Source organism: Rhagoletis pomonella, unplaced genomic scaffold (genome assembly GCF_013731165.1).
Source record: "Rhagoletis pomonella isolate Grant_MI unplaced genomic scaffold, Rhpom_1.0 Rhpom_scaffold_00017, whole genome shotgun sequence".
Classification (NCBI taxonomy): Eukaryota; Metazoa; Arthropoda; class Insecta; order Diptera; family Tephritidae; genus Rhagoletis; species Rhagoletis pomonella.
Window position 1 is genome coordinate 4,248,749 of NW_023458571.1, and position 24,080 is coordinate 4,272,828.

The 24,080-nt window shown below is 34.9% G+C and overlaps 1 protein-coding gene across 3 annotated transcripts in view; it reads right to left on the reverse strand.

Moving 5' to 3' along the window:
• LOC118749524 (CUGBP Elav-like family member 2) overlaps nt 1-24,080 on the reverse strand; it is a gene marked incomplete at its 5' end in the record, with an annotated part of 442,012 nt that overhangs the window by 256,146 nt on the left and 161,786 nt on the right. Inside the window, 1 exon segment of one of the 3 annotated variants that reach the window (XM_036484329.1) lies at nt 142-168. Within the exon segment in view, the coding sequence (XP_036340222.1) occupies nt 142-168 (27 nt within the window). 3 annotated transcript variants of the gene reach the window in all.

Here is a 24,080-nt window from a genome sequence, read left to right on the forward strand (position 1 = left end):
TTTATCTTTAAAGTGGCGTTAAGAAATCGATCAGCAAAATATAGCATTCTTTAAATTTTAAAATATTCTTTAATTTCATTATGAAATCAGCCCTTAGGGAGATGAATATGAGGCAACTTTAATAACATTTTAATTTCTCACCTGAGTTGAGGGTTTTTCCTAAAAGGCCTGAGCGCAGGTAGCAAGCATTGCATGTAACAAGACGAGAAGAAATTTAATTAAAATTTCTAATAATTGGCTTGTTTAATTAAAACAGGTAACATTTGAGCCGTTTATTTTGAAAGTGGCATAAGTTCCTTTGTTTTTTAAAATCAATATATGTACGGGTTTGCATTTTAGCACGTTTAAAAATATTGATGATATCTTTCGAAAATATTTGCTTGTATTTGTTATCATAGGAAACCTATATTTTTCTCAGTATAAAAAATTTCGTATAGTCATGGAAAAATCACTTCTCTTCATTAGGGTAAAAGGACTTATGCCACTTTCAAAATAAATAGTTTATAAAAAGTACTGACTTATATCAATTGAGTCCAATATATTTTAGTGAAGTGATGTTTTTAAAGGACAGTGATTTATCAAAACTGATGAATAAATTACATATGTATGTATATATATAATAGACTTATAATCTTTTTACTTTAAACCAGTGATTCCCAAAGTGGTCCAGGGGTCCACGAAAGACTCGACAGGGGTGCATGTTGGCGTGAAAAAAATATGGGGGTCCATGAGTTGTAAGTGGGGGTCCAAGAAAATGTACCTGGTTTCGATAGTAAAGAACCAAATGGTTGCTTGATAGCCTCTTTGTTTAACTTTAGTTTTTTTAGTGGTCTATTGTGCTCTTGACGCACTGCTGCACTTACCGTCACTTTGTGTTTTCATACGTGGGAAAGCCTTAAAGACCACCTGCAGACTAAAACGAACCGGATGTTGGTATAACAATGAGCGGGCGCGGCGGAAATTGCTGGCTGCAGAGATTTAAGCACTTGTGTATTTTCGATGCTACAGGATAGTACGCCCCCATTACCTTTGTTCTATAATGTTGAGTTCCCTGAGACTGAATGCTGGTTTAATTCCATCACTGAGATTGGACTCACACTGATGGCCCCAAAACTGACTGCGTCATGATCTGGGGTCTTTTTCGAAGTTAATGGTGATAAGCTTCACTTTTCTGTTGGGGAATCTTCCAGGCTGAGGTAATTGCAATCCTCAAAGCCATGGACTACGTGGTGGAACATAGGTGGAGGAGAAGGAGTTTACGTGTCTGCAGTGACAACCAAGCTGCACTTAAGGCATTGGCCAGCTCTCTAACTACTTCCAAACCAGTTCGGAAATGCAAGTCTCGACTAAAGTATGGTGGTAAATATAACGAGCTTGCTTTACTCTGGGTGCCAGGTCACTCAGGATAACCTGGTAATAAGATATTTGGCCAGAATTGGCTCAGACCAGGCATTCCTCGGTCCGCAACCAGTTTTAGCACACCTACTACTTTCGGCCATACTTCGCTCAGAAATGACTGGGGGGCATCGAGGGGATGAAGGTGGGCAGAACTCATGTTGCCTTCAATCTCAGAAGGTATATCTAGTTTTTTGCTGTCATTGAGCAGACGACACTGCAGACAACTTGTTGGACTGCTGACTAGTCACTTCACGTGGCACAAACACCTGACAGTGGTAGGCGTAAATGACAAGTCCATTTGCCCATCCTGCCTTGAAGAGGATGAGACGGTGGAACACATTTTGTGCTTCTTGCTTGCTTGGTTGTTTGTCATCGATTTTTCTATACTCGTTCTTTTCTCTATTGCCAGTTTCTGAATTAGAAGTTTTGCGTAAAGAGCTCAGCCGTTTTGTTGTTTTAAGTTTTGTGTTTTAAAAATGTGAGTGATAAATATTTTTCGCCTCACTTTAAAACTCGGGGCCATAAAAATTAAAATGATGCCATCAACACAAACAAACTATTTTACAAATACTCCACGTCACACGTGTTATGAGTGAGACGAACATTTGATGAGTTTAGGGTGAAGATAATGTAAATAACGCTAGGTCTCAAAGTGCTCTTAAAAAATATAACTCCTCAGAGCGAGAGAGTATTTTGATGTTTTACGAGCTCAGTTTTTTACAACCTGAAAGTGTGTAATCACATTATTTTAATAAATAGAAACAAAAAATAATAGAAAGAAAATACTGGCCACTCCGAGTTTAGATTTTGAATTCACCCGCGTTGCAAATTTACATAGTTAGATCTAATATTCGCATTAAATTTTTTTAAAAGCTTTGGGAATATTTAGAAATGTATCAGCAGGGGTTCCACAGAGACCAGGAAACAAAGTTTGGGAATTTCAGCTTTAAACGATCAATTATTGTATGTACGTTAGGGCGGGTCAATTTTTTTTCGACATCGTTCCTATCAGATTCGGATTCTACATGAAATTCTAAGAAAAAAAGCCCTTTAGACCATAGCTCTAAAATCAATTTCGAGCCTGCGCAATTTTAAAAGAAAATATCTTTAATTAATACTAAGTCCATAATCAGATTAATATTTACTAAAGTGTTAGGAATGTTTTTTTTTGTAATAAAGAGTTGAGCTCCGGAGTTTTGTGATATGAAAAATTCATTTCTGATATCTATTTTTTATTTAAAGAACCGCAAGGTGGCGCTTCAAAGCAAATCTACTATATATTTGTGGAAGTATGTATGTATGTATGTGCCAGGTTGCAGCCTAAACGGATGGACAGAATCGAATAAAATTTGGCCAAAATATTGCCATGACTCCTGGATCTATAATAGGGTAAAAAAATTGAAACTCGGCAAGGGGGGGAGGGGATGAGGGATACCTCCCATAGTGAAAATTTTTAGTCAGCTCTAACTTCGGAATTATAGCACATGAACTCGAAATTTGAAATGCACAGTTACCTATGGTAGGTGCTTATGGAAAGATATATGAATATAAATGAGTTTGTAAAAAGGGGCGTGGCACATCTCATAGGTTTGGAATCTTTTATCAGCTATAACAGCAGGCAGTATTAGTGATCTCAAATAAATTATAGATGATATGAAGTTCACCGGGTCATCTTCTATTCTTTAATATATACTACTTAAGTTAATATACGGATTAATATTTACTAAAGTGTTACGAACGTTATTTTTTTAATACAATAAGAAAAGAGTAACTATAATTTAAAGGAGTGGCACACAATGGCAAGAGTCGTCGCATGTGTGTATTCTTTCATATACATATATATGGGTCGTTCTTACCGTTATATATTTTTCATCCACTCGCTTATTCCTTACCGAAAATTTTAAATAAAAATTTAACAAGTTTTAACCACTGATACAGTACAGGTAGCAGTTTAAAATGGGTAACAGGGTAAACTTAATAAAGAAAATATTTTCTCTGGTTAAATTAATAAGCCTGCCCGGATAACACAAAATCCTAAGCTTAATAAACATTTAGTGTTATAAAAGTTTTATAAAGCTCTACTTGTAATTAGGAAAAATGCCAAAAAAAAATTATAAAATTGATTGATTGATTGATAAAAATAGAGAGGGAGTTATGGCTATGACAATAGAAAGTAGAAAAAAGATACCTCGTGTTGAAAGCAAAAAGGATCTAAAACCAAAAAAAAAAAATATAAATACATTGTTAATCATAAAAAAATTCAAAAATAATTTTGATATATTGTAAAATTTTATTTTTTTTTTTTGGTTTTTTAAAGCTAAAGTTTTATTTACTTACAGTAACGGACAAAAGTATTGGCACAGTGAATTTTTCGCAATATAGGCCAAGTATTTTTTAGAAAAATTCCAAGTATGCAGTTTAATAATCCATTAATTTTAGTAAAAAAAAATTAAAAACTTTTAAAGTAAAAAAATTAAAAACTTTGCATATATGTAATGCGAAAATTTGCTGTGCCAAAACTTTTGTTCGACACTGTACATATAAAAAAATACATACAGTAACTTCTCCCGTTACAATAGTAAAAATATGTAATTTGCTTTGTAGTGCAATCTTGCGGTTCTTTAAATAGATATCAGAAATAAATTTTTCGTATCAATAAACTGTGCTTCGGAGTTTGTGCTTTGTGGTTTGTATTAAAAAAAAAACATCCGTAACACTTTATTAAATATTAATCTGCATATTTTATCAATTCGTCGGAATATTTTTTTATGTATGTTACCGCATAACTTTGGACTACGTTATCCGTTTTCTATAATTCTTTTTTAAAGGAGAGGTGGTTCCTCAGAGGTAGTCTCCTACTAATTGAGTGTAGATCCGATAATTTGGCCACGAAGAAAATAACGGTACTCTTAAACGTATATGAGAATTTAAGTCGGTTTTGTTTTTTTGTTTAAAATTTACTCCAGTGTAAACAGCTTCTATAAAAGAGTCGTAGGCCATATTTTTTTGTTAGTTCAATTGTGGGACATTTGTATGAACTGCTTCGGCTAATACTTCGGCTTTTGTTCTCTTTTTATATCGAGGCTTGTGCATTGTTCGACGGGGTGATATCATTGCCAAACATGATAGTACTTTGTTTGCCATCAATAAAGCCTCACGGAGTTACAGTATTCCACATTGATGCGAGCCTGAAAAGCTTTGAATAATATTTGCGAGTATGGCTTTTAGTTTTTACCGCTCAGGTAGGTGGCAGGCCTATAGAAAATATTTCTTAGTCAATAATTTTTCAAATACTTTTCGTTTGACACCTATATTATAATACATACTTTATCTTCTTAACTTAATTAACTTAATTTTCGAAATTGGTGGCAACTCGACTCAAAAATATTTTCAGTAGTAAGCCTTCTTAAACCTTTTTAATTTGATACCCATATTGCAATATTTAATTTATCTTATCAATTTCATTTATTTAAATTTTGAAACAGGTGGCAACCCCCCTCAAAAATATTTTCGCCTGTAAGCCTTCATAACCGCTTTCTTTTGACACCCATATTGCAATATCTAATTTATGTCATTAATTTACTTATACTGAAATTTTTAAACAGGTGGCAACTCTCTACTTTTTTCTGGTTTTAATCATCCGGATATTATAAAAAACAAACCAAAAAAATAAAAATATTCAAATCGGTCAAGCCGTTTTCGAGTCTTAGCGAGGCTAACGGACAGCAATTCATTTTTATATATAAGATATCTTCTTTTAAAAATGCGCAGGCTCGAAATTGACTTTAGAGCTATGGTCTGGAGGAATTTTTTTCTTAGAATTTTATGAAGAATCCGAATATGCTAGGAACAATGTCGAAAAAAATCGATCCATACAAATTGACCCGCCCTAATGTACGTGTATAAATATATATGTTTGTATATAACTGGGATGTTTCACATCAACCGGGTCAGAGCTCTGTGCAAAATTCTTAGCAACTAAAGTAAAAATATAATACGTCAAAGTCCTCGTAAACGAATACCCTTTCGATTGCAAAGTGGCGGAATCTAAAATTCGAAATGGCGATATTGGTGACAGGTAATAAGATCAACGGAAATAAGGTCAATTGACTTTATTTCCCACCTTGGTGCGAAATAAAGTCAATTGACATTATTACCTTTTTAAAAACGAAATAAAATCAATTGACATTATTTCTCTTTCAAACATTAAATTTGCTTAGCTTCGCGGCGGGCCGCGTCAGCGCGCCACACCGCGCGCGTCGCGCTCGCGCCCCGCGTACCCCGCGCGACCAGCGCGCACACCGCGTCACGCTACGCCGCGGGCCCCCCGGCCACCCCTCCCCGTCTCCCGACGTGCTGTAGCGCAGGTAGATTAATTTTTTGTATACGTTGAAATAAAATTTTTATATATTTTAAACATCGAGGGCTTATATTCAATAATACGCCCTATCTGCACACTTTTCACAAAGATGAGATTCTGATATAAAAATCCACCTAAGCTTTAACTGTCATCAGTGATATTAATGCTACCTTATATAACGACAGGTAATAAGTCCCAGATGGTTTCTAAAATCAGAAATTAGTTTTTGTGCAAATTGCAGATAGAGGGTATTAATGAATTCAAGCCCTCGATATTTCACATTTTTATATTTGTAAGTTATTGGAAGCAGGGATGCCAACTTGGCTCAAACCGTGCCATTTGTTCCTATTTTATTTCAAATGGCACTTAATTTTTCAATTTGGCACAAAATGCCAAAATGGCACTTTTGTAAAAAAAAATAACATTTCAATACATTTTTGTGAAATCCTTTGCGTGCACTTCTTTTTCTCAACTAAAATTTTCTAATTTATAAAGGCTATTCAACTGGTTTATCTTATTTTATCATTGCACTTTTGTTTTGAAAATGAGGCTTTATTTTATTGCTAAATCTGAATGATTAAAAGGAATTACACCTTTTTTGGCACTTTTATTTTTCTATTTGGCACATTTTGGCACTTTTTTTATCCTCAATATGGCACCTCAAAACTAAGGAGAGTTGGCAGCCCTGATTGGAAGATTTCTGCTGTGTTTTGAGGCAACAACTTGTCTGCAGTAAAAAAGCATATAATTTGTGTTTCAAAAGTGTGTGAAAACCAATCCATTAACTTATATGATCTCGGTTTCGATATTAAATAATCAATAATTGTTTATACCCGCATTTTGGCACATTGGCTCGTTGAATGTGCCATCTAATAAATAGTGTCGTCGTTCTCCTTAGCTGCTTTTAAATGACTGCTGGCGGAGACATAAATACAGTGTAAGAAAATTCTTTTTCTAGAATTGTTTCCTTATAGAAAGGTTGGGTTCTTTTCCACCTTAGACATTCCGAATTCGTTCAAAATATGCTAATTTAAAACACAGAATTCTTTCAGTGCTCCTCCGGGGTTTTTGGACATGTACTGTTTCTTCAATTTAATAGTGTTCGCTTTATTTTTGTAGAAACGAAAAATGTTTTGCATGTTATGGATCATTTCTCCACTCTTTCTTCAAATATTTCTCGTATTCCAGCTGTACGCAGGCGTTTAGTTTTTCGCATCGTGTTTTTACATATTCGTAATTTATATTCTTTTTTTAATAGAATCAATTGGAGGTAGTTCATGATTGTGTGTGTGGATTAATATCACAACACTGAGGATTTGGCAAAAGCCTTTTTCATCTATTAAAAAACAACACTTACGGGGCAATGTTTATTGCAAGAACAACATTTTTTTCTATGAATCGACACACTTTAAGCATTGTTGACGCTATTTCCATTTGAATGAGGAAATAGCGTCAATGACTTTATTTCCAAATTTTTGTTGACTTTATTTCGCTTTTGAAAAGGTAATAATGTCAATTGACTTTATTTCGCACCAGGGTGGGAAATAAAGTCAATTGACCTTATTTCCATTGACCTTATTACCTGTCACCGCGATATTACTGTGCTAGGCAAAAGATGCTGAATTCGTAAATAAGCAAATACATTTAATAATTTCTTTACATAACTGATGCCAAAATGTGGGGTCATGACAAATTTTAATGCTTTTAGGGTCGCTGATTAAGAATCTGAAGTCCGATTTGCAAAGTTCAAAATGGCGGACTCAATATAGCGGCAAAAAATAAAATAAAGTCACTTAGATTCTCTTAAAACTTTTCAGTCGGAAGTTCTTAAGGTCGCTTAATATGAAATTCAAAATTTCGGATCCATATTGGATCTACCATTTGGTGACAGCTAAAAAGGTTAACGGAAATAGGGTCAATTGACTTTATTTCCCACCCTGGTGCGAAATAAAGTCAATTGACATTATTACCTTTTTAAAAACGAAATAAAATCCATTGACATTATTTCTCTTTCAAACATTAAATTTGTTGAGCTTCGCGGCGGCCCGCGTCAGCGCGCCACACCGCGCTCGCGCCCCGCGTACCCCGCGCGACCGGCGCGCACACCACGTCACGCTACGCCGCGGCCCCCGGCCCCCCTTCCCCGTCTCCCACCGTGCTGTAACGTAGGTAGATTTATTTTTTGTATACGTTGAAATAAAATTTTTATATATTTTAAACATCGAGGGCTTATATTCAATAAAAAACCCTCTATGTGGAAACTTTTCACAAAGATGAGATTCTGATATAAAAATCCACCTAAGCTTAAACTGTCATCAGTGATATTAATGCTACCTTATATAACGACAGGTAATAAGTCCCAGATGGTTTCTAAAATCACAAATTAGTTTTTGTGCAAATTGCAGATAGAGGGTATTAATGAATTCAAGCCCTCGATATTTCACATTTTTATATTTGTAAGTTATTAGAAGCAGGGATGCCAACTTGGCTCAAACCGTGCCATTTGTCACTATTTTACTTCAATTGGCACTTAATTTTTCAATTTGGCGCAAAGTGCCAAAATGGCACTTTTGTAAAAAAAATTACATTTCAATACATTTTTGTGAAATCCTTTGCGTGCACTTCTTTTTCTCAACTAAAAGTTTCTAATTTATAAAGGCTATTCAACTGGTTTATCTTATTTTATCATTGCACTTTTGTTTGGAAAATGTAGCTTTATTTTATTGCTAAATGTGAATAATTAAAAGGAATGACATCTTTTTTGGCACTTTTATTTTTCTATTTGGCACATTTTGGCCCTTCTTTATCCTCAATATAGCACCTCATAACTGATTGGAAGATTTCTGCTGTGTTTTGGGGCAACAACTTGTCTGCAGTAAAAAAGCATATCATTTGTGTTTCAAAAGTGTGTGTCTCTACACTCTTTCTTCAAATATTTCTCGTATTCCACGTGCGCAGGCGTTTAGTTTCACGCATCGTGTTTTTACATATTCGTAATTTAAATTCTTTTAATAAAATCAAATGGTGGTAGTTCATGATTGTGTGTGGATTAATATCACAACACTGAGGATTTGGCAATAACCTTTTTCATCTATTAAAAAACAACACTTACGGGGCAATGTTTATTGTAAGAACAACATTTTTTTCTATGAATCGACATACTTTAAGCATTGTTGACGCTATTTCCATTTGAATGAGGAAATAGCGTCAATGACTTTATTTCCAAATTTTTGTTGACTTTATTTCGCTTTTAAAAAGGTAATAATGTCAATTGACTTTATTTCGCACCAGGGTGGGAAATAAAGTCAATTGACCTTATTTCCATTGACCTTATTACCTGTCACCCTACCATTTACCACAGGAAAGCTAAAATCGAACGTACATATGTACGTACATGGCCTATGAGTACGGTGACCATCCGTCCTTTATTTTAAAGGACAGTCCTTTATTTTAACCCCCTGTCCTTTATAATTTTTTTCAAAATAAAGGACGCCTTTTGTCCTTTATTTCTTAAACTGTCCTTTAAATCAGCTCTGCATTTTTCAGAGGTAAATTTTTAAACACAGAATATGAAAACTAAAAATGTCCCTTATAAAATATAATGAAAACCTTCGCCAGTTCGTTTCGCACTCCACTTAAGGGTTTTTATTTAATAGGTAATCTTTTCACAATCTATAGAGCACAGGGAAAGTTGTGCCCAGGATCGTGTTGCACGCTGAATTTACAGTTCCACTGCTGCACAGTGGTTCAAAACTGGCATTTAGTGGTCGTAATTCACTGGAGCCTTCATTTTTTTCACTTAATTTGATCATTTGTTTTATGAAAGCTTATAATATTTGCAAGAGACCTGTTGAGCCTAATCTGTAAATTTTTACTTGATTATATTAATATTTTTCTGTGCAAAATGCACAGTTTTCCAGTTAATAAATGTTACATAAGAAAGACTAATCGAAAACAATTTTATAATTCCCCAAAACGAAAAAATTACAAAAAAAATGTTTGAAATGTTATAAAAAATGTTCACCGAAATAAATTACTTTTTTTTGGGTTTTTAGTAAAAATTGGTTCAAAAATGAAGACTACGGTGAATTATGAACATTAAATTCCAATCTTGAACCATTGTGTGCCGGTTTCGGCATGCAGTATGAATTATGGTAAACGCATTTTGGCAGCAAAGGATGGCGAAGTCCTTGAAAAGGACTTTGGCTTCATTTTTCGGAATCGGTCAATTAAATGGTAAATATTTTCATAAATCATTTTGAAAGAAAAATGTCCTTTATTTTACGTAGGTTAATATGGTCACCGTACCTATGAGTAACATTCTTATCTCGAATAACAATAAAATTCTTAGAAATGTAAAAATATACAATTTTTCTGGTTCACAAAATAAATGTTTTCATTTTTTTACGTTTTTAAATTAAAAGGACGAAATTCAAGGATATGGTCATGTGTGTATTAATCCTTAACCTATAATTTTTAAAAAATTAATACTGCAAATTTGCAAGGATACTCAAGAACAAAATTTTAAAAGAACATTTTCAATACCTATTCGTCCTTATGTACCAAAAACTTTAATAATTTTCAATTCTACAGAATTTTGTCTTTCATTTGGTATCCATATATTGTTATTCTATATTGCACTGAATTTTTTAAACTAATAAAATTTTTGAAGTTTCAAAGTCTTTAAAAAATCCTGACGCCAGAGAAAGAAACTAAAAACGCAGTTTTACTATATTTTGTGCTTTTGCTCGGTGTAATCCATGTTATTATTAACTCGATTTTTTTTATGGACATATGCCACTTTCAAAATAAACATTTTCGTCATACCACTCCTTAATAAAACTTCTACTTCTATCGAACAAAACCGCAGTAGTTCTCAACACTAACTCGTTCTTTTCTTAATGTGGCTTATAAATGCCACTTTCAAAATAAACGCCTATAGAGCAATAAGTAGTTTTCATCCGTTTTTTACGTGCACACTTTTTTGTAATAACGATCAAAGCAATTGGAAATCGATTAATTATGTGTTATTCACTTGTTTATGCAACAATAAAATAAAAGTTGCGTTCCCTAACTCGCAAGTTGAAAGAATTTACAGGAATTTACCAGAAAGCGTTCCCGTACTCGGGTCTCTGGCTTCTTTTACCTTTTGACAGTTTTACAGGTTTTAACCCAGAAAATTTGGGGAACGCAACTAAAGAAAGCACTGCCGAGTGCACACAGCGATAGGGCATAACGGTAAAATGTAACGGGACTTTTTATTCGGCGTACACGTAAAATTTACGTATATTAGGAATGCAGGGTTAATATCATTGTACACAGGAGCCAATACATTTTTTAATAGTTATGATATTTTTAACCGACTTCGAAGAAAGGAGGAGGTTATCAATTCTATAATTCTTTCTTCATCGGAAAGGTGGTACCTCTACGGTGGTCCCATACTAATTTGGTTTAGTTCGATCAATTGATCATAAAGAAATTAGCGGTACTCCTTAAATTTTTATATGCGAATTGAAGTCGGTTTTGTTTTTTGCTTAAAAACTTCTTGTATGCTTAAAAAGTGCTCGTTGAATATCAATAATGAGATCATTTCTAATTTTAGTGTTTAAAGAGCGAAAGAATAATTTAGATTTCATTATACCCGAGCGCACTTGTTCACAAGGGTATTATAACTTTGTTCACATAACGGTTGTTTGTAACAGGCAAAACAAATCGAGATAGATATAGACAAATGTATAAATTAATGATCAGAATGAAAAGAGAAATCGATTAAGCGATGACTGTCTGTCCGTCCGTCCGTCCGTCCGTCCGTCTGTGCAGACGATAACTCGAGTAAAAATTGAGATATCTTAACGAAACTTGGTTTCTTTCGGGTGTAGGACGGATGGTATTGAAAATGGGCAAAATCGGACAATAACCACGCCTTCCTCCCATATAACGGTAATTCTCAGAAATACGAAAACTGCGATATATTTGTAATTACTGAAGATGATTCACTCAAAATTGATATTTACAATAATTTTTATACGAAAAATAAGAATATTATACATTTTTGGAAAATGGGCATAGCCAAGTCCACTTATGGTTGTGTATATCGTAAACGCAGCACCAATTTCTTCCAAACTTGGCACATTTGTTAGCCGTATGCTCCAGACCAAATGACCGAAAATTTTTAAAATCGGACAATAACCATGCCCACATCCCATATAACGGTAATTTGGAGAAATACGAGATCTTTGATAAATCAGTAAATATTTATGATGCTTGCAGAAATCCTTTACCAAGAAATACGATAAAATTTTGGAAAATGGGCGTGGAACCGCCCACTTATGATCACAGATATGTGTCTCGGTAAGCGTTCTACCAATTTGTACCAAGCTCGGTATGGTTAGTGTGCTTTCCACATAAAAGCAATACGTTGAAAATTATTGAAATCGGACTAACATTACGGCCGCTTTGCGTATAACGGTAAATTTCAGAAATGCTTGAAACTTCAATATTACGAAATTTAAGGACGCTAATTTACTCAAAATTGATACACCCCGGCTTACCATGTACGGTAGCTTTCGGAAAGGTGAAAATCATATATTTAATACTTGCGGCGGGTATTAAATGTTCGGCTCTGAACGAACTTAGGCTTTCTTACTTGTTGCTTTATTTTTATTTATGCCTTTTCCTTTTTTTCACCTTTGTACGTACTCACCTTTACTATCATTCTTGTCACAAACAAACAAAACAAAAAGAATACCTTTTTAATACCCTTAAAGATGACAAAAGTCGTGTTTTTGCAAAAACGTTAATTTGATGGCAGATTCCGGTAGGATACCCACTCAGTAAGATTCCTTGTTCAAAAAAAAATTTTTTGAGGCGACAAACCCATAGAGACAGACGTGGTAGTTCTAGGACTAAAGTTAGAAAAGCGAAGATTTTGTCATCGGTTTCGGCAGAATATCTATTCGTAAATAACATTTGTTCCACAAGTTTTTTATTTTACTGAGATGGCATATATTCAGAGATGTATTGATGTTATTGATTCGCTGGTCTGTTTATTTAAGGCTAGTTATTCATGAGCACCAGGCCCCCGACTCACCTAAATTACACAGACCTATTAGATCCTTCATATTGAAGACCGTCGAAAGACTACTAGACCTATATATTAGGGATGAGCTGAGACACGCAACTCCATTTCACAACACTCAGTTTCAATTTTTATTTTATATTTAAACTAGCAGACTCGGGGAACTTCTTCCCGCCCAAAATAAATTTTTGTTTATTACAACTTTTCAACCAACAATTCACGTCTACGATTTCCATTGGCACATTCATCTGCTAAGATTATGGTTTGGTGGTCATTTGCCGCCTTAAATAACCTAACGATAGTGTTATGTCCGTGAAGAAGTTCTTGAAATTCTCCAATTGTGCAGCATTTCATAGCACGGTTAATCGCAAAATGAAATAAATTTGAAGAACTTTTTTCTCTTCACTCCCTGGCGTTAGTGATAGAACTTTTTAGAAAAGTATCGATACTAGTACTCATATAAAATACTATAAAAAAGAATCGATGCCAGTACACATACTTGCAAAAAAGTATCGATAATACTCGTACTTGCAAGTATTCTCAAAGCAAACGCAAAAAGGAAAAAAAATCACATTGCTTTGCTTTTTCACCCCTTCCAATTTGTAAATGGAATAGTGACTGTTTTTAATAGTTTTAATCTAATCTAAAGGAGTTTTTGGAAAAAAACTTCCAATAAGATTAGTTTTACATTCTTAAATTAAATGTGTATAGCAAAAAGCTTATTTCAAGTTTTTAAAAGCAAATATTTTATGATTGTTTGACGCGTATATGTATTTATAAAAAACTTTACTTTGAAAATGAAATGCAAATGTAAAAGACGAGAAGCAAATGGGGTGAAGCCCATTCTCTATAGGAAATATAAGCTCTCTTTCGTAAAATTTTTCTTCAAGAATGGGCTAGATTTCGATTTCACAACGAAGGTAGAATACATGGGTTAGCGACGGCTGCCTAATGCTGGAGAGTGGCCAAGTTCTCGAGTCGGAAGACCACCCTCTTCCACCATTCATTATCAAAAGGTGAGGCAAGATATTAGTTTTTCAATTATTTAAATATTTTTAACAGAAGCCAATGTTGAAATGACCGCTGCATTTTCTTCTAGGTTGTGTAAAAATTTCATAACTAAGTCAATTACCAGTATCACTAGAACAAAATATGTATTAATTATTAGTATGGAGTATACATATCGTCGCCCGTGTGCCATAAACATGAATGTTTAGAAATTAAAATTTGGGGAAATCAAATTTGAAAGTTTTTTTTTTACGAGACTTAACTCTACATTTATGCAATTGAAAATGTAAAATAGTATCGACCCCTTGCGCAAAAATATCATATGTTACATTTTTTACGAAATTGACTTTTTGATGCAACTTTGTTTTACAACCCATAACGCATCACCGCTTCAAATATTACGGCTTAAATCCCAATAGCTACCCCTAACTTTGACTGTAAATTTTTATCGTATGTGACAATGATTTGCTTCTTCTAGGCGAAATTATCATAAGAAGAAATGCTAAGAAATTAGAATGTAGAGACCTTTCTACAAAAAATCTTGCGTTTAGCTATATTTCTCAATTATCCAGCAAATCTAAACTTTGGTATTGATGGTGCTAGCTAAAGCAGAGAAAAATACAAAAAATACTTTCCTGTAAAATTTGGTTTTTGTAACATACGATAATTCTGGGCTTTGGTATAACATAGAACATCCAAAGGTTAACCAAGTCAACCTAATAGCTCAAAGCTCATAAATTTGCACATTCATGCTTCTGGCGTGAGCGTGACGATATGCGAAGTTAAAACTTTAAAGGCGTTTTTCTCGGGGTTTCGGTTTTTTTGAGTTATGACAGTATTGAAGTAAATGAGCTTTATGTTCATTTTCATAACATTCATATTGGATATTGAAGTTAATATTCGAACGTTCGCCACAATATTTATTGGGTAATTAAAAAAAATTACTTAGAAAATTCTTACCTCGTCGATACTTTTCGGCACTCGCGATATTTACTCAGTACTTGTGAAAAAGTATCGAGTTCTCGATACTACTCAGTACTCATGAAAAGTATCGATATTCTGTACTCGGTACTCGTATCGTTCTATCACTACCTGGCGGCAACAATGATCCGGTTCTATGGTGAATCTGTCCTAGAAGCTAGAAGAAGTATAGCGGGTTGCAATTTCAAAATGGGTGCGCATCATTGTTCAACAGAAATCCTATGTATGTACATAAGACTGAATCAACAAAAAAAGTTGCGGGTTTCCGTCGGGCTTACAAGATCTATTATATTTTAAGACGTCCACCAAAATATTTCGGAAAAATTTTGAGATTTATGTGAGCTGGACCGATTTGAAAATACCTCCCAAAATGGAGCTTTTATGAATAAAAATAGTTTCTTAAAGAACTTTTTGAAAAAAGTAACCTCAGTGACAAAACAGATTAAGCTTAAAAAATCTGCATAAAAATCTTTTCAACGGAATCGTAATAATGGGATTTTTGATGCTGCATTTTTACTTTTTTCAAAAATTTATTTACGAAAATCTTGAATAACTGGGCCAAAACTATTCTGATTTAGACTTATGGGATCTCAGTGGAAAGGAATTTTTCCATGTTTTTATTTCTGTCCAAAAAAGTCATTCGTGTTCCAATTTTTATTTTATTTTTTCAAATACCAACACATCTTTATTTCACATTGAATGACGTTCGTACATCCTACCTTTCTCTTTCATCGTTTGAATGAGTTTATTAGCAAAGAAATAAAAAGGGTGGGAAAGTGCCTTTCCAATGACACCTCACAAGCCTAAATTGGAAGAGTTTAGGTTCAGTTATTCAAGTTTTTCTTATACCAATCTTTGAAAAAAGTTAAAAAACAGCATCAAAAATCTCATCATTACGATTCCGTTCAAAATTTACTATAAGACTTGGTCTTTTGAAGGACAACAGCAATATAAGTAACTAAACAGATTAGAGGTAATATTAATATTAGTGCAGGAATTGTTGAATTTTATGAACAGTCTGGCAGAGTTTTTAAAGTTGTATGAAGGCAGGATTAAGTCAGAAGAACGTTCTGACTTTGGAAAAATAAGTTTGTCATACAGATAACGTGGGGTTCTCATATGTATAAGTTTATAGAGGAAAATGCAGTTCCTGGCTTTTATATAGTCTGAGATATCACATCCCAACAAAGAAGACTTCCAAGCGGATATATGGTCAAATTTCCGTAATCCATACACATACCCGGTAACATAATTAAATAGAATGTCAATTTTGTGAGCATTACAGTCAAGCCTACTATATTCCAACTCAGAGTTCGTAAATATCGGTATGATTAATTGTAGGGCAAGTTTACACCTAGGACTAACTGAAGTAAAATATGCAGATTGCCTGAGGTACCTAAGGGTCCCATAAATTTTGTTCTCAACAGAGGCAGTATGATCTGTACAGCTAAGAGATGAGTTGATGAGAAATCCCAAGTTAGTAAATTTACTGACCAACTTTAATGAACAATTGTCTATACGGAGAGCTGGAATGATATCATAATTAAATTTTGTCTTATGCACGGGTAAAACATATGATTTCTTTGGATTTAGGCAAAGTCCGTTTTGAGTGGCCCAGCGGGAGATATAGTCTATATCATTGTTTAAATTAGCAACAACCGTATCTATGTCATCAAAGGAAACAGATAAATAAAGCTGAATGTCGTTAACATACGCATGCATTGTTGCAAAATAACATGTTAATAAAATGCCATTTACAAAGATACTAAATATTAAAGGACCTAAGATAGATCCTTGGGGAACACCACACTTCAAGGGCTTAATCTGCGAGGTTATCGACCCAATTTTTACTCGTTGGGACCGGCAATTTAAGTAGCTAACGATAAAGCTGAATCACCAAAACCGAAATAAAATTCGAGCTTGGAGCAAAGCAGTGAATGGTCAACTGAGTCAAATGCTTTAGAAAAATCAAGCAAACGTAAAAGAGATAATTCACCTTTGTCAAAAGAAACTCTCAAGTCGTCCGTAATTTTAATCATTGCAGTTGAGCATCTATGCCCCGCTCTAAACCCAGACTGAAGAGGAGACAAAAGATTATTTTCAGAAATGTGTGAGGAGATTTATTCTGCCATCAGCGGCTCACTTTTGATAATGAGGGAAGAACACTTATAGGACGGAAATCACTGGGGGAACAAGCAAGTTTACTTTTCACAACCGGACAAACACAAGCGATTTTCCACGAATCGGGAAAGTAGGATGTGGTAACGCAGTGGTTAATTATATGTGTTAAAGTACTTATAATATAAGGGAGAATCAACTTTATAAACCGAACAGGTATGCCATCATCTCTCTCCAACTGCGTTAGATTTAATTTTGAAAATGTGTTTAGCCACATCCGACTCAGTAACAGCTGAGAACACGAAAGGAACGCCAGAATAAATTGCAGTACTACAAGGGGTAAATTTATATAGGGGAACACGATACACTGCTAAGAAACGCATCGTTCATGCTATCCACATCTAATACGCATTCTGATTTTTCTTTGGCCCAGACTCGGTGATTTTTGATATTGCGCCATAAAGTTCCGGAGGACAGAGAGGAATGGAAATACCTCTTCTTTTCACACCTTACAATTTGTGTAGCTTTGTTTTTTGCTGTGCGAATATCTCAACTAGTTTTACTACTATTTGATTTCCAAGCACGATATGCTTTACTGCGGGCTTTAATAGCTCTAGTTTTGCCATATCGAATTGGAATGTGAGCGTTGAAGGCGGACAGTAGGTTACAATTAAGGAATTCAAGTTTTTCATTAACGGTCGGAAGATACCAGCAGCTACGCCAATCGGTGCTATCTAGATCCAAGACAAGAGCATTTGTATCACACGATCGAAAATCTCGAAACGTAAAAATCTCATAGTAAGAACAGCTAAATTTTATATTAAATTTTAAAACAGATGAATTGTTAGACACGATAAAGTAGTCGCTCGCGCCCCGCGTACCTCGTGCGACCGGCGCGCACATCACGTCACGCTACGCCGCGGCCCCCCGGCCCCCCTTCCCCGTCTCCCGCCATGCTGTAACGCAGGTAGATTTATTTTTTGTATACGTTGAAATAAAATTTTTATATGTTTTAGACATCGAGGGCTTATATTCAATAATACCCTCTATCTGCACACTTTTCACTTGAGCTTCTGTTATAGAAATCCACCTAAGCTTTAACTATCATCGGTGATGTTAATGCAACCTTATATTACGACAGGTAATAAGTCCCAGATGGTTTCTAAAATCACAAATTAGTTTTTGTGCAAATTGCATATAGAGGGTATAAGTGAATTCAAGCCCTCGATATTTCACATTTTTATATTTCTAAGTTATTGTAAGCAGGGATGCCAACTTGGCTCAAACCGTGTCAATTGTCCCTATTTTACTTCAAATGGCACTTAATTTTTCAATTTGGTACAAAGTGCCAAAATGGCTCTTTTGTAAAAAAAAATAACATTTCAATTCATTTTTGTGAAACCCTTTGCGTGCACTTCTTTTTCTCAACTAAAATTTTCTAATTTATAAAGGCTATTCAACTGGTTTATCTTATTTTATTATTGCACTTTTGTTTTGAAAATGTGGCTTTATTTTATTGCTCAATGTGAATGATTAAAAAGCAAAAAAAATTACACCTTTTTTGGCACTTTTATTTTTCTATTTGGCACATTTTGGTCCTTTTTTATCCTCAATATGGCACCTCATAACTAAGGATAGTTGGCATCCCTGATTGGAAGATTTCTGCTGTGGTTTGGCAACAACTTGTCTGCAGTAAAAAAGCATATAATTTGTGTTTCAAAAGTGTGTGAAAACCAATCAATTAACTTATATGATCTCGGTTCCGATATTAAATAATCAATAATTGTTTATACCCGCATTTTGGCACATTGGCTCGTTGAATGTGCCATCTAATAAATAGTGTCGTCGTTCTCCTTAGCTGCTTTTAAATGATGTCGTCACAAATTGCTGGCGGAGACATGAATAAAGTGTAAGAAAATTATTTTTCTATAATTGTTTCCTTATAGAAAGGTTGGTTTCTTTTCCACCTTAGACTTTCCGAATTCGTTCAAAATATGCTAATTTAAGACACAGAATTCTTTCAGTGTTCCTCCGGGGTTTTTGCATATGGACTGTTTCTTCAATTTAATAAAATCAATTGGTGGTAGTTCATGATTGTGTGTGGATTAATAGCACGACACTGAGGATTTGGCAACAACCTTTTTCATCTATTAAAAAACAACACTTACGGGGCAATGTTTATTGTAAGAACAACATTTTTTTCTATGAATCGACATACTTTAAACATTGTTGACGCTGTTTTCATTTGAATGACCAGGGTCAATTGACCTTATTTCCGTTGATCTTGTTATCTGTCGCCAGTCGCAAGTTTGCATTGAAATCGCCACATAATAATATTTTCGTAGTCAGCTACGAAAGCGGAAAGGGATGATAAAAACGGATTAAGGGATACACACTTTTTTGGGTTATACAAACACGAAATAAGAGCCTTATTAAAACGGTCAGACAATTCGTTACAAAAGCTCCACGCACCCGTCGTTCGATTCACATATAGTGCGCATGCTAATGTGGTTCTTGCAATAAATAGCAACGCCACCGCCTTTTTTACTAACCCCGTCATTGCGCACTAACTTATAGCTATTAATGTTATAGTAAGCATCACACACATCACTGACAAACCAAGTTTCGGATATACATATAATGTCAACACCTGAGGACCGAAAAACCTATCTCACATAATCAATTTTTAAATTGTTTAGGCTGCGCGCATTAAAGTCAACCACCCAATTTAAGACCACTCTGCTAGGAGCGTAGAATATTCAACATAGCAATACTGTTGTCATTAACGCCATTAGTTTTGGTACTCAGAGACAACATACAAGCGGCAAACAAAAGCAACCTTTAAAAGAAAATAAAAACCACCAAATAAACGTTAACGGCAAAAAACAGAAAGATGAACCAGCTTTACATAATTCATAATAATATTAAAACAAGGCACATAAGAAGATAACATAAATCCGAGTTGAAAAGAGTACAGCGTGGCAATATACAAGTTTAAGATCATCATGCTTGTACATTTTTACTCCCGAAGAGTCTGTAGAAGTCTTTATAAATACGTATCCACGCAATGTGAAAGCGGAGACCAATTTACCCGCTCTTCTTAGTCGAATTGCTTCTTGCATAAGAGATTTTGTACGCCTTCGATATTTGCCAAAAGCACGAAGAGTACGGTTCCGATCATGCGCAGTGTAGAATTTAACGATAATCGCACTACTAGGGCTGTTGTTGGTTGGCCTGGAGCGAAAGATGTCACGTATTTGCGGTACCAAGAAATCATCACAGAGGCAAATCTGGTTAAATATACTCTTTAAGTTTTCTCCTTCGGAAAACGGTAATCCAAATACAACGGCGTCAGAAGATTCCTCAGGCGAATACGAGTTTACTCTCTCTAGTTGTACACGCAAACTCTGCACCTCACAATCAAGCAGCTATTGCCTAGTTTCTAATGCAGCTATATGTTCAGCAGATTCTGTTAGTTTGATGGAGAGAACAGAAATCTCCATATCAATGTTATTGAAAAGAGCACGCTCCGATTTCACAATTTTGTTAGAGAGACCTTCAAACAGAGATTGGAGTGTATCGGATTGACGTTGTACCTTTTGCTCAAGCTCTCTAAGTGCAGTTAGGATAGATGGTAGAGCTGCACTCTCATCCAGTTTCGCTGCTTTAGAAATTGGAGAGTCTTTGCTCAAGCGACGTTTAGCAGCGCAGGGGGGGCAGGGGGGTTTAGGGCCAAGTTCTGCATCAACAGAAGCAGCATAAGCAGTTTTTTAAGCGTTTACACCTCAGCTTGAATCGAATCAAATGACAAACACCAACACGTATATTACCAAATTTAGTTTCACCAGAAAACGCAATACACAAGTATATCATGCGCGGAAAACCACGTTGAAAATAAGAAAACGCAGAGCAAAATAAAACACGTCTGTACTGTATGAATGTTGACTTATTATTTTTTTGAGGGGATAAAAAAAAAAATCTTTAAGATTTAAATTTATAAAAAACTCCATTTTTGGAAGTATTTTCAAATCGGTCCAGCTCACGTAAATCTTGATATTTTTCCGAATTATTTCAATGGAAGTCAAACAACATAAAACATAATAAATTTTATAATTCCAATTATGTCTGATGCAGTCTAATGTACATACACTGACTTATTTCAGATGAAACTCCTTAAAAAAGCCAGTTTCATGTAAGCAATTTGAATGAAAAATGGTCTTTTTCTGTCAGGTCCCCTATTAAATTCAAGTAAAAAAATAAATTTACATTAAATTGCTTCCAGGAAACAGGCTTTTAAGGTATTTCGACAGGTGGTGATTTGAGATTTGCCACTGCACAACTCAACCCTGCAGCCGGATTCCAGCATTCGCTATCGCAAATTTTGATCACTAAAAATCTCCAAAAGAATAGCAGGCGCACATAACAATATGCAACACCTAGTTACATGCTCCTCATACTACCAGCTTTGGTTGACTACACATTACATCTGTTACTTTTATGTTGCGTGTTTTTAGGCCGCACTGATTTTCATTTAGAGAATTTTGACGGTGGAAATTTAGCATGGCGATTGTCAGAATTCCACTGCTGGTGTCTCCGAATGAAGCTTTAACGCATAATAATGTTAGCAAATCACATCCATTTGGCCAATCGTAACACACGAGAGTTCGATATTCTCAATGGTTCAACAGGTCGATTTAGTCTGACATTCACGGCATTTACTTGTCGAATTTTAGTAGTTACTCGACCTCAGCACCACCTGGCAGCTGTTTTTTGCAGTTAGACTGCCTTTACCGTTTCCAATACATGTTTTGAATATTCGCCAAATCGGATCATAAAAAAAGATTTTTAGTAATACCTGAACTCCAGCGCCAAATGGCGCGTTAAATTGTGAAACTAAACTATCCAGAGACCCACTCAAACACACACAGAAAACCTAGCTAAAATCCCTCCAGCCATTTAGGGTTCACTCCCAAACATACCTACAGAAGAATTATATACACATTCAAAGATAAGTAAAAGTCAGTACGTTTGCACTTTGTCATGCCCTCTTTTCAAAGATCCCATTTTTATTCATGAGAACGCGATTGATTTCATATATCTCCATACCCAGTTCCAGTTCTTCCAGAGATATGCAGTATGAAAACTTCGTATTTTATGGGAGATCCCACGCCCCTTTTACAATAGCTCCAATTTTTCTCAAGAGTATGCGATTGATTTCATAGACATGGGAGAGCCACGAAATCCCCGAAAACAAAATCCCCAAACACAAAATCCCCAGCTTCAAAAAAATCCCCAAATACATTATCCCCAAAATCAAAATCCCCAAACACGAAATCCCCAAACTTTTTCGGTGACAGTGACACAAAATCCCCAAACACAAAATCCCCAAACTTTTGAATAAATGATATTACCGATCATGTAAACAATAGCGCACGCCGAGTCTTACCTTTGTCCTGATTCGTAGTTACATACACCCGATTTACATGATTCAAGTAATAAGTCAGCCTTCTTGCTTTATTTTCTGTCACTCGGCTATCTTAAGCAGGGATCACACGATTTGTAAGTTTGTACAGATTTGTACATTTTGACAGTTACATAGTGAGGTTTTTTTTATTATGCTTAACTCATTCTCGATACAAATTTCTAGACAACACCACTCTGTGGCTGCCCAAATGTACAAATCTGTACAAATATACAAATCGTTTGATCCCTAATTTATATAAAATTTTTAAGGCAAATTTTCAAACAATCAATTTAAATCCTTCCTCTCGCTGTTACTACTTCACCTGGTATAATTTCACCATGACTTGAACCGTGTAAAACCCGTCATATATACATAGTTTCAATTTATGGCAATATATGTATGTACATATGTGTATTTATGTATATACATACAATATTCATACCGTTATGTTATCACAAATTCTTTCGCATAACATTTCGTCATACGCTTTATCACTGTGCGTGGATTTGCCTGCAACTAAGTATAATTGTAATAAAAAGCATTGTTCTGAAGTAAATTTTGTGCGAAATATTATTAAAATTTTTTATTAAAATGGAAGTAGTCGTTATAAAATCTAACAAAGGCAATAATAAGGTATATTTGGATGGATTTGATTACCATTTTCATTCCAAAAATAAAAACCGAGAGTTTCGTTGGTCTTGTGCGCATAGGAAAGCACTGATGTGCAAAAGTGTCGTGATTACAAAAACAGACAGTGGCGGACATGTTGTTCAACGGGCTCCTACCGAGCACAATCACGATCCAAGGGCCCATCATGTATCTGTAGCATATGCCAATAATAAAGTGAGTTATTGCGACGTATTGCCTTTTGTTCAATTTTCATTTACCGTGTTTGAGGATTTTGATTTTGGGGATTTTGATTTTGGGGATTGTGATTTTGGGGATTTTGATTTGGGGATTTTGATTAGGGGATTTTGATTTTGGGGATTATGTGGTACACCCATAGACATAGTATCTCCATACCAAGTTCTCCATACCATGAACATTTCCAGAGATATACAGTATGAAAAATTCTGTTTGTATATGAGGTACCACCCCCTTTTTTCAATAACTCCAACATTTCTCCATGAGTATGTGATTGATTTCATATATTTCCGTACCAAGTTCAAAAATTTTATCATCTCCGCTTCCAGAAATATCCAGTATGAAAAATTCGGTTTGTATGGAAGGTACCACGCTCCCTTTTCCATTAGCTCAAATTTTCCTCCAAGAGTATGCGATAGATTTCATATATCTCCATACCAAGTTCCAATACTCTACCATAAACAATTCCAGAGGTATGCAGTATGAAAAATTCGGTTTGAAAGGGAGTCGCCACGCCCCCTCTTGAAATAGGACAAATTTTTCTCCATTAGTATGTGATCGATTTCATATGCGCCAATACTAAGTCCCAGTCCTCTAACCATGAACACTTACGTATTGCCTTTTCTTCAATTTTCATTTACCTAATAAATATTTGCGAATTCATCATACAATTTGTTTTGAATGTTTTTGTTAGAAATAAAGTCGAATATAGTCCCCATTTTCTGTGTGAAATACATTCAAACTATGATCCGGTTCTATGGCGAATCTGTCCTAGAAGCTAGAAGAAGTATAGCCGGTGGCAATTTCAA